The 9,966-nt window shown below is 33.6% G+C and overlaps 1 protein-coding gene across 1 annotated transcript; it reads right to left on the bottom strand.

The window, feature by feature from the left end:
• Positions 1-7,510: 7,510 nt before the first annotated feature.
• LOC144552554 (uncharacterized) lies at positions 7,511-9,590 on the bottom strand. The gene is made up of 3 exons (XM_078300519.1): positions 9,365-9,590; positions 8,147-8,488; positions 7,511-7,728 (listed from the first exon to the last, which is right to left on the bottom strand). The coding sequence occupies exons 1-3, from the start codon at positions 9,557-9,559 to the stop codon at positions 7,681-7,683; spliced, it is 585 nt and encodes a 194-aa protein (XP_078156645.1). The 5' UTR covers positions 9,560-9,590; the 3' UTR covers positions 7,511-7,680.
• Positions 9,591-9,966: the final 376 nt, after the last annotated feature.

Raw genomic sequence — 9,966 nt, 5'->3', positions numbered from 1 at the left:
TTGATCTCCAAGCACATTTTAATATGAAGAACACGTTGGAAGGTTTGAATCGACTATTTGAACTTTGAAAATGAAGATATGAGAGGAGGGTGCACGTTAGGAGCACAAAAGGGATGGTGCATTTTAACCCTCCTCAAAGGTAATTATCATTTGAACAAGTAATTACATATATTCTATTAATACAGTTTGTTGAATGATTCCTTGTTCATTATTAAAAAAATTATGTTTCCTAACAACAAGGTACAGTTGATTGTTCTTTCTTTTTTTACTTTTGTTCTTGATCATGTTGCACAAATATACTTTCTTTAAAAGTAGTACCCATCAAGGTTGATATATTAAACTTCCTGTCCATGAATGGATCTGTTTAGGATAAACCAGGCGCAGCATTAATGGATACACTTTACCCAATGACTTTGTACCGATAAGAGTAACAACTCGATCTTATTTTAGTACAGTATTAAAATCATCCAGTCTAACCCATTAAAGCGCTCATCTTATTTTAGGTTCTGTAACATTTTTTTTATTCATATAATTCGTATATGTTTACTTATAAGAGTAATATATTTTATTTACCAATCCGCAGAGTATCATTACCCCTCTAATGTTTTTACCTTTCAATTTAAAAACAAAACGCCAATTTACAACTAAAATCACTCATAAAATATATATAACAGGTGATTCGATCTTAATTGATACTTTTATTGCAGTATATAGTTGTAGATATGAGTAGAACTATGGATCAGCATCCGCTGCTTTTCTCAAAGGAAAAGCACGGACCTGCTATCCTTTTTACTCTCTATCTCTCACTTCAAAGAGAAGGAGAGAGAAAAAGAGGAAAGAGATAGACAGAAGAGCACAGAATAACAGCGATTTGAAGAGCAGCTGATCCCATTCCTAAAACTATAGGGTCATGTTAATGATCATCAAGTCTTTGGTGTGCTTAACTTAAAAATTTATCAGAATGACTTCAAACAATGAATTTAAACCGTTGAAACGATGTATTTCATGAGTGATGCATTTTCATGTCAAATTTTCTTAAATTAGTATAAAGTCAAGTTGTTAAAAAGGAAGATTATAAGTTAATTTTAATGTGTTTGTTTTTCTTAGTTTTCTATCATTTGATATTATATTATATTAATTAGTATCACTTGTAAATTAAATCGGTTTTCACGGTTTGAGTTTGTTGTTTGAAATCAATTCAGATTTGATGAGCTTAAGAATTCCATAGTGATTTGTAAATATATTAATATAAATTGTACTAACATCATTTCATGGTCTATTTGTTACCATTTCCGTTAAGAAATCAAATTGTGCAACTAATTGGTCGTTCACTGTATAAACCAATTAAGATATGTTGCTATCAATATCCACAACTAGTACTATTATAGTATATTATTAAATATATATGGAAAGCTTGATGTTTGATTTACTCATAGGATAATTCCGTACGCAATTAATCATATCCTGACTTGAACATATATCCATTATATATCTTATCGTACGCAATTAATCATATCCTGAAAAGAGGTACATACTTCCGCCAGTGCTTTGACTTGAATAATTAAAGACACATGCTTTGCTTGCAGCCGATTATTTCCTTGCTAACTACACCGAAATCTTGCATTAAATTAATTAAATAATTAATAGACAAAGCATGTGACTAATTAATCAAGCTGTATATATATAATAGAACTAGGGTATTCTTAAGTTCACCAAGTTTCTTGGAGACTTGGTGAACTCAAGTCTAAAACCCATCAAATCGGCTTTAAACAACGAATCCAAACCGTTGAAATCCATCTACATTATGAGTGAAGCATCTACATGTAAAAAATAATAATTTTGAAATTAATTTTGCACATAATCAAATGGTCAAAATACGTTCAAAAAATGAATGTATTAAAATTAATTTATTAACCTTCTAATTTTGACCACTTGATTTTATATTAAATTAATTTGAATGTTTAAAATTTTCACATGTAGATGCATCACTCGTAAGGTAGGTATATTTCAACAATTCGAACGATCGATTCATCATTTGAAGCCAATTTGACGAATTTTAGAATTGAGTTCACCAAAAGACTTGGTGAACTTAAGAACACCCTAGTTCTACTCTCTCTATATATATATAACTAATTAATGTTATCATTATTATTACTTTCTATACTACCATCGTTACCACCAGCTTTATTTTGACCAGTCAACATTTTTTTTCACCAATCAAAGCTTGAAAACAACTTATTGAATTGTAACCTAATTAGAGGCTTCAAGGCAAAGAAGCTAAATCGGACAATAAAGCTCTGGCAATTTTCAACCGGCCGGCGTTCGACGATGATATGGCGAACTTCCGACTAAGTTTAAACATCTAAACTAAAAATAAAACACGTACATATAAAATTAAAAATGAAGTCTAAATCTTATATCATAAGTCTTAAGACAACTAACCTGAAATCCCCGTACTCGACGCCCGTCACAGGCTTCCCGACAATAGTCATGCCCCACAGACAGCTGACATCCTGTAGGGTGACTGTCATCTCAGCGTGGGGGAGATGGAATGAGTGGGTCTCGGGACGCCATCGCTCAATGAGGCCAGAGCACAATCCCTCGTCAGCATTCTCCTCGGCCATCTGGGATAGCTGATATAATCCCATGGCACGCAATGTCCCAGCATAGGCCGTCTGGTACTTAAGCCACATCTTGTTGTGGCGTACCGTAACTGCATCTAGTCCCTAAATTTTTAAAAATGTCATAGCATTCATATAAATATAAATTGCAATAAAATTATAATTTTATTAATAATATAAAACTTACCCCAGCGGCAGCCTCGAAGATACGGTGCTCCGCGTTCGGGTACCAGAAAAAGTCTGACACCCGATCAGTGCGGTACCGGATACCGGGCACCACAAATGTCAACGCCTCATCGACGTACTGTGACATCTCAATAGGAGTAGGTATAGGGGCTGCACCTCGACTGGAAGAAGGTATATCTCTCGTAGATGCCATGCTGTATTTTATATTTTGGTTTTATTAGAATTTACAATTATTTTGGTCAATGACTAAATTATTTCAGTCCATAACTAATTATTTTGGTCAATAACTAGTTTTTTGGACAATTACTAATTATTTCGGTCCATAACTAATTATTTTGGTCAATAACTAGGTTTGGTACATATCTAAACCCTAAATTCTAAACCCTACTCCTAATTCTACACCTACTCCTCTTATTACTAATCTAAACTAAAAATTGAATTAGAAAAGAAGAAGAAAATTACCTGATTCGAAGGGATTGAGAACCAAATGGAATTGTGACCAAAAATGAAACCAACGGCCACTATTTATAGGCCTGCGGGTTGGCCGCATCCCCTAGAAGCGACCATGGCCGCAGCCCATAAAGGCCGATTTTTGTAGATGCGGCCACCAAAACAGTGGCCGCTTCTAGGGGATGCGGCCATGTCATTTTTAAAATTTCCACAGAAAAATGGTGTTTTGATTTATTATTTTTTGAATAATGGTATATTTAAAAATTTCGGTCATATATGACTAATCAACCTACATATTAATTGGAGAACTGATATATATATATTCATATCCTTCGACGACCAATAAATTGAATACTAAGACAAATAAAATGAATAATAAAATAGTGTATAAGTCTTTAGACAACTAAATTGAATACTAATATTTATAATCTAAATACCAATTAATATATTAGAAAAAATATATAAAGCATAAATCTCAAAGTTATAAGTTGGATCATTGTTGAAAGTTATAAGTTGGATCATTGTTGGTAGTGACTACCCAACAAGGGCGAATCCAGTATAGAACCAGGGGGCAGCTGCCTCCCTCTGGATTTCGAGTTTTAGTGGTAATCTATAAATACTGATCAGCTTTGCCTCTCTCTGGAAAGTTTTTTGTCCCCCTCTGAATGTTTGATTTGTAATTCGGATTAAATTTAGTGTTAAAATCAAAATAAATTTCTTGAATTATGATTGCTAATTAGAATTATAATTAAAGCATCATAAATTATAAGTCAGAGTATTGAAAATATAAGTCAAAATATTATTTTTTTATTGAGTATCTAATTAGTTAATGGGTTTAAATCTAATAAGCTATTTAAATCTCATTCGATATATTTTTTTCCCCTCGGACGAAAATTCTGGATCTGCCTCTAACTACCAAGGAATTACATCAATACAAAAACATGCCAATTAACTACCTCTCCTACAGTTTTACATTCTTAAACATGTTTATAGCAAATTCTAGCCTATTCCATCTCTAGTCTTTTGGCTACAGTAGAACCTCCCTAGGTTTGTTTCCTCCCTTATTCTCATATGAAAAGATGATGGACAGTCTCCAGGTTGCGAGTATGACATAATACACATTTTAACTCACATTTTGACCAACTAAAAATAATATCGACTGCTCAAACTATTTAACAGAAATTATTGTAACAATCATAGTATATATGCATATCACATTTCTTGTCAATTTGATAGACGCAGGGGCGGAACTAGAAAATTTGAATAGAGGGGCTAATCTATAAAATGTAATATGTGAAAAAGATAAAAAAATGTGAATGGTGGAAATTGAACCCATGATCTTACACATACCAACTAAAACTCAAACCACTACACTACCAACACATATTTGTACATTTGTGATGGGGGCTTGACTATATAAAAGTTCAAAAAACTCAAAAAATTTAATTAAATTTTAATACACATAATTAAGAATATTAAATCATAGGGTAACTTAGCACCCCCTTATACTTAGATCCGCTCCTAAACAGACGCTAGTTAGCTAACTAGTGAAGAAAACAACATCTCATCTATCTTTATCATGCACAACATTCACATATCCTTATCTACATGTTCCATATGACAAGAGCTGGTCTCCAGCATCAACGAACAACTGACGATTGGATGCTTAATTAGTAACTTCTATGATTTTAAAAAAAAAATTATACATGTATATATATATTATAACAGGGCAGTATCTGTGAGTAAATTAAAAGTGACTATCCATGAGGGTATACTGACATAAAGGTGTTTTTTGTCTATTAGTGACGGTAGTATTCGCGACAGTATCGACAGTATCCCTCGCGGATCAGCAATTTGTCACTATGATTGTTAAGCCACCGTTGAATCAGCAATTTTCAAAATGACTTAATAAATAGTAAAAAAATTCAGAAAAATGTAAAATTTGGTCTCCAAGCACATATTAATATAGAGAACAAGATGAACAGTTCAGATCGACTTTTTGGATTTTGAAATTTCAAATTTGGACCGTGTGTATTTTGGCCCATATGCTACCGAAAGCATATTAGCCCCTCTCTCTCTCTCTCTCTCTCTATATATATATATATATATATATATATATATATATATATATAGGAATATGCTAGCATGCTATGCATATATAGCATAGAGGGCCTCCATGCAACGGCTCAATATTCGACTTTTCAAAATCCTAACGGTCGATCCGAACCGTTCATCTTGTTCTCCATATTAATATGTGTTTGGAGACCAAATTTTACATTTTTTGGAATTTTTTTTACTATTTCTTTAAATTTATTGAAAATCGTTGTTTTTGTTATGGTCCAGATTTGCTGAAAACAGCGATTTTCAATAAATCTAAAGAAATAGTAAAAAAATTCCAAAAAATATAAAATTTGGTCTCCAAACACATATTAATATGGAGAACAAGATGAACGGTTCGGATCGACCGTTAGGATTTTGAAAAGTCAAATATTGAGCCGTTTCATGGAGGCCCTCTATGCTATGCATAGCATGCTAGCATATTCCTATATATATAGAGAGAGAGAGAGAGAGCTAGGCTACGGTGAGTTGCGAAGTAAAGCAACTATTTTACTTCACGCTCATATTTTGCGATTTTAAAGTTCAAAACGTCGATCCGAACCGTTCATCTTGTTCTTCATATTGAAATGTGCTTGGAGATCAAATTTTACTTTTTTGGAATTTTTTTACTATTTATTAAGCAATTTTGAAGTCGCTGATCTGATGGTCCAGAAAATTTTACTTTTTTTACTGTTCACAGCAAAACAGCAATTTTCAAAAATGCTTAATAAATACTAAAAAAATTCCAAATATTGTAAAATTTGGTCTCCAAGCACATTTCAATATGGATTAAACATCTAACGGTTCGGATCAGTCGTTTGGACTTTCAAAATAAAAATACGGCGTGAAGTAGAAACGTGTTTTACTTCGCAACTCACCGTAGCCCACTTCTATATATATATATATATATAGGCTATGGCTAATTTGCTGCCGCTGTTTTTTTTATTTTGTAATGTCCAAACAATAAATCCAAACTGTTAGATGTTTAATTTATATTATAATCTAGTTGGAGACCAAATTTTACATTTTTTTGAATTTTTTTACTATATATTAAGCTGGTTTGAAAACCGCTGATTTCAATGCTGCAGAAATTTACTGAAATCAGCGGTTTTCAAACCAGCTTAATATATAGTAAAAAAATTCCAAAAAATGTAAAATTTGGTCTCCAACTAGATTATAATATAGATTAAACATCTAACGGTTTGAATTTGTTGTTTGGACATCACACGGCTAAATATAGCCCCGGCAGCACCTCTGCTAAAATGCTGTCAGCAACAATTTAGATAGACCGTAATTACAAGTGTGTTTGATCTTTGTGATCTGTGTGGTGTGCACTGAATTGTTTAATCTATATTGTCAAATAAAGAAACCGAAAATTACAATTGCTCGTGAGATGTTATTGAATTTCTTCTCCCAAGAAGTTAGCACTGAATTGTTTGATCTTTGCCTCTTAAATTATGGTACTAATTTACTGCCATGTTTATTTTTTATCAATTACTCTGATTTTGATTTATTATAATCCTCTAGTAATTACAAGTGTGTTTATAAAAATTTTGTTGGCCCCTTAACAACAAAATTCTTGCTCCCTCTCTGTGTGGATCCACTATCATAAAATGATCTAACTATTGACTTTGTGATCTGTGTGGTGTGCACCATACATTAAGTAAGTCTTTAGAATATAACACCTCAGCATTAGCTTAAACTAAAAACCATGTGATCTCATTGGATGGAAGACATAAAAACAAACACAAAAGTCAATTAAAAGGCATGTCTTTATTTGAACAAGTCCACCTTACCAAAAGAGCGCACTCTGCTGAGTTATTCTCTTGTTTTCTTCTTGATGAGTACATGACTCATCAATGTACATGTTAATTTAATAATGACCACTAGTAATATAAAGAAAACAACACTTCATTTTATCTAAATTGACAAGCAACTGCATCCTGTAACATTCTCATATGACAGGCAAATAGTGTCTCTAGTTGATAACAATACGTTACACGTAATAGCAACAAAAATGTAAGCAACACAAGCTTGCCTTAGTTCTGCAACTATCACATGAGTGGAGGTACGTGTCTACACAAACTTCTATTTAAACCAAAAAAAAAAAATCCACTTTTTTAGTGTGCGTGTGTGTCAATATATATTCACCATTGTTTGTCCCTTACTCTAAATTAATAGAATAACATGGTCCAACTAACTGTACATTTTGAAAAAAAAACTAATTTCAAATTGGACAACATGTAACTTCATACCACTAATAAATCTCTAGTCATTTAATTTTCACCAAGTAGCTATCTATGAAAGCAAAATGAGGTCTTCTAAGCTAGGGAAGACAGACATTCGGGTCTTCTTCATCCGAGTCGAATTCTACCTGTTAAATAAGCCAATCCTAATTATTAAATCAAATGACCAAAAAAAAGAATAGTCCCTTCAAAAACATATTAGAATTCAAATTGACATAGTTATTACGAAGACATTGGTCAAATTGCAAAAATCCTACCATACAAAATTTAGAAAAATGGAGGATTATTGCTGCTACAGTACATATAAATGGTCTTTTCCTTTTCTTATTTTTTTTCCCCTCCATACCTAAGGTTCCTTTTCTTATGCTCTGGCCGAGAAAAAAAAAATAACTCTTATTGTTAGGGAAATTTTGATGGCTAAGTTCCAATGAACCAAGGCAAGTGAAAATTATGTTCTGGTCTAAATCTGATATAGGCCCAATTTTTTTTCACTGAAGTTCTAGACAATAACCAGAAAAGTACAAAATTAATAGTTAGAAAGCTCACATTTTCATCTCTGTACCACTTTCCATGACAATCCCGTTTCCAGCCAGCGGCAATAAATTTGAGTTCTACCTCTCTCCTCTCATGACTAGACATACTCGAATTTGAATCATTTGAGGTTGCATCTTTCAAATTTAATATGAACTTGCTGGATTGTAATTCGAGAATAGCTGTCCGAGTTTGCTCAACTAATGGTTTAACTTCATTGTTTGAACCAGTGTTTTCGGGTTGAATTTTAGATTCAGAAGATAAAGCAATTCTCTTGTTTAACTCCTGTTGCCTCCATAATTCATTTTCCTTCAGTTTTGTTTGTGCAGCAACATGTCGAGAACCCTTGTTATGCACCTGATTAAACGATGTATTATTATCTCACAGAATTTTTGTTAATAAGTTATTACAAGTGGAAATGGAACCTTATCTCAGATTACCTACATTATAAGAACCAAAGCCATGAAGTTCATCGTTCATCCAAATAGAAAAAAAAAAAAAGGTAGTGGAGATATACAGAAGAAATACATGATAAGATTTATGATATATGTTGAATGCCTAGAAATCTAAAAGCAGAATGGTACATTTCAGAAATTGATCTAGAAACTATAACAAAAGAGGCAAACTAATCCCTGATGCTTTTATTTGGATAAAACAACCATAAATAAATTACCAACTTCTCCCAGTAAAAGTTCGGCAACAGTTTGTGTCTTTCTATGATAGTTCAAGCAAAAAAAAATTCCCTTGCTGGGTTTGACACCCCTTTATGAAATTTTACTTGATCTGTAAACCAGCAGGAGTATCATGACCTAAAGTTTCAGTGCCAAATCTAATGTTTTACACCAACCCACTCACAATACCAGTTCAGGACCAATGGACCAAAATATTACCAGACAGTAATTGTTCTAAGGTTTGAAGAGAATCTATGGTTTCTCTTTGATATTTTTACCATACATGAAATTCCCCCCTATTTTTAAAATAGACTAACCAAAGAAAAAAATTATCAGAATTCGCCCCTTTTTGGTTTTGACATACTTCATAGAGTTACACATTACATAACAGAACCAAAGGGGAGAATGTCAACCAATTCCAGAACCAAACTACCAAACAACAATGTATGAAAAACTGAAACCAAATACCAGGCAGTGTCCATACTGAATTGTCAGCGATTGAGGTGCTTTTGCCTTGTAATTTGAAATAGGAAATGAGACAAGCAGGAGAAAGAAGACTTACAGAGAGCATGAGAGGGGAGTCGAGGACGGGGTTGTGAGGGCAGACAAGGCAAACGAATTTACCACTGGAGAGCTTCTTGAAAGAAAAAGAAGAAGAAGAAGAAGCGACGGTGGAAGAGGAGAGAAGGAGTTCGTCGACCTTCCTCTTCCGATGCTGCGCCTCTCTTCCCCAGCTGTCTCCTCCAAACACGCTCATCTCCGATTCTCTTCTCAAGCGAATCAAGTCAGAAAAATTAAAACAAGAGAAGGGAAAAAAGGATTGGGCCCGGTGATTATTTAGCCTGTATTTAATTGGGCTTGGGCCTGTACTCTCACGGTACATGGACCTATTTACAGAGGTTCTTTACTTTGTGAAAATATACTGAATGATATTGGCCTCGTCTGAGATATCTCCCCATTCACAGAGGCCATGTACCATGGGGAATCACACCCTCCTGGGAAGGAATTCGTATCCTCTGAGATATCTCAAACTTTGCGTGACTTTATGGAAAATTCTAACCGTTTAAATACGCTCTGCACGAATCTCAAAGCACACATAATGCTGACCCCCTACATCACCCCCGAATAGGCACCGGACACGTCGGTCACGCAAAAGTTGACATA

Source organism: Carex rostrata, chromosome 4, assembly GCF_964058835.1.
Source record: "Carex rostrata chromosome 4, lpCarRost1.2, whole genome shotgun sequence".
NCBI classification, from domain to species: Eukaryota; Viridiplantae; Streptophyta; class Magnoliopsida; order Poales; family Cyperaceae; genus Carex; species Carex rostrata.
This window is presented reverse-complemented; position numbering and strand designations above follow the sequence as displayed.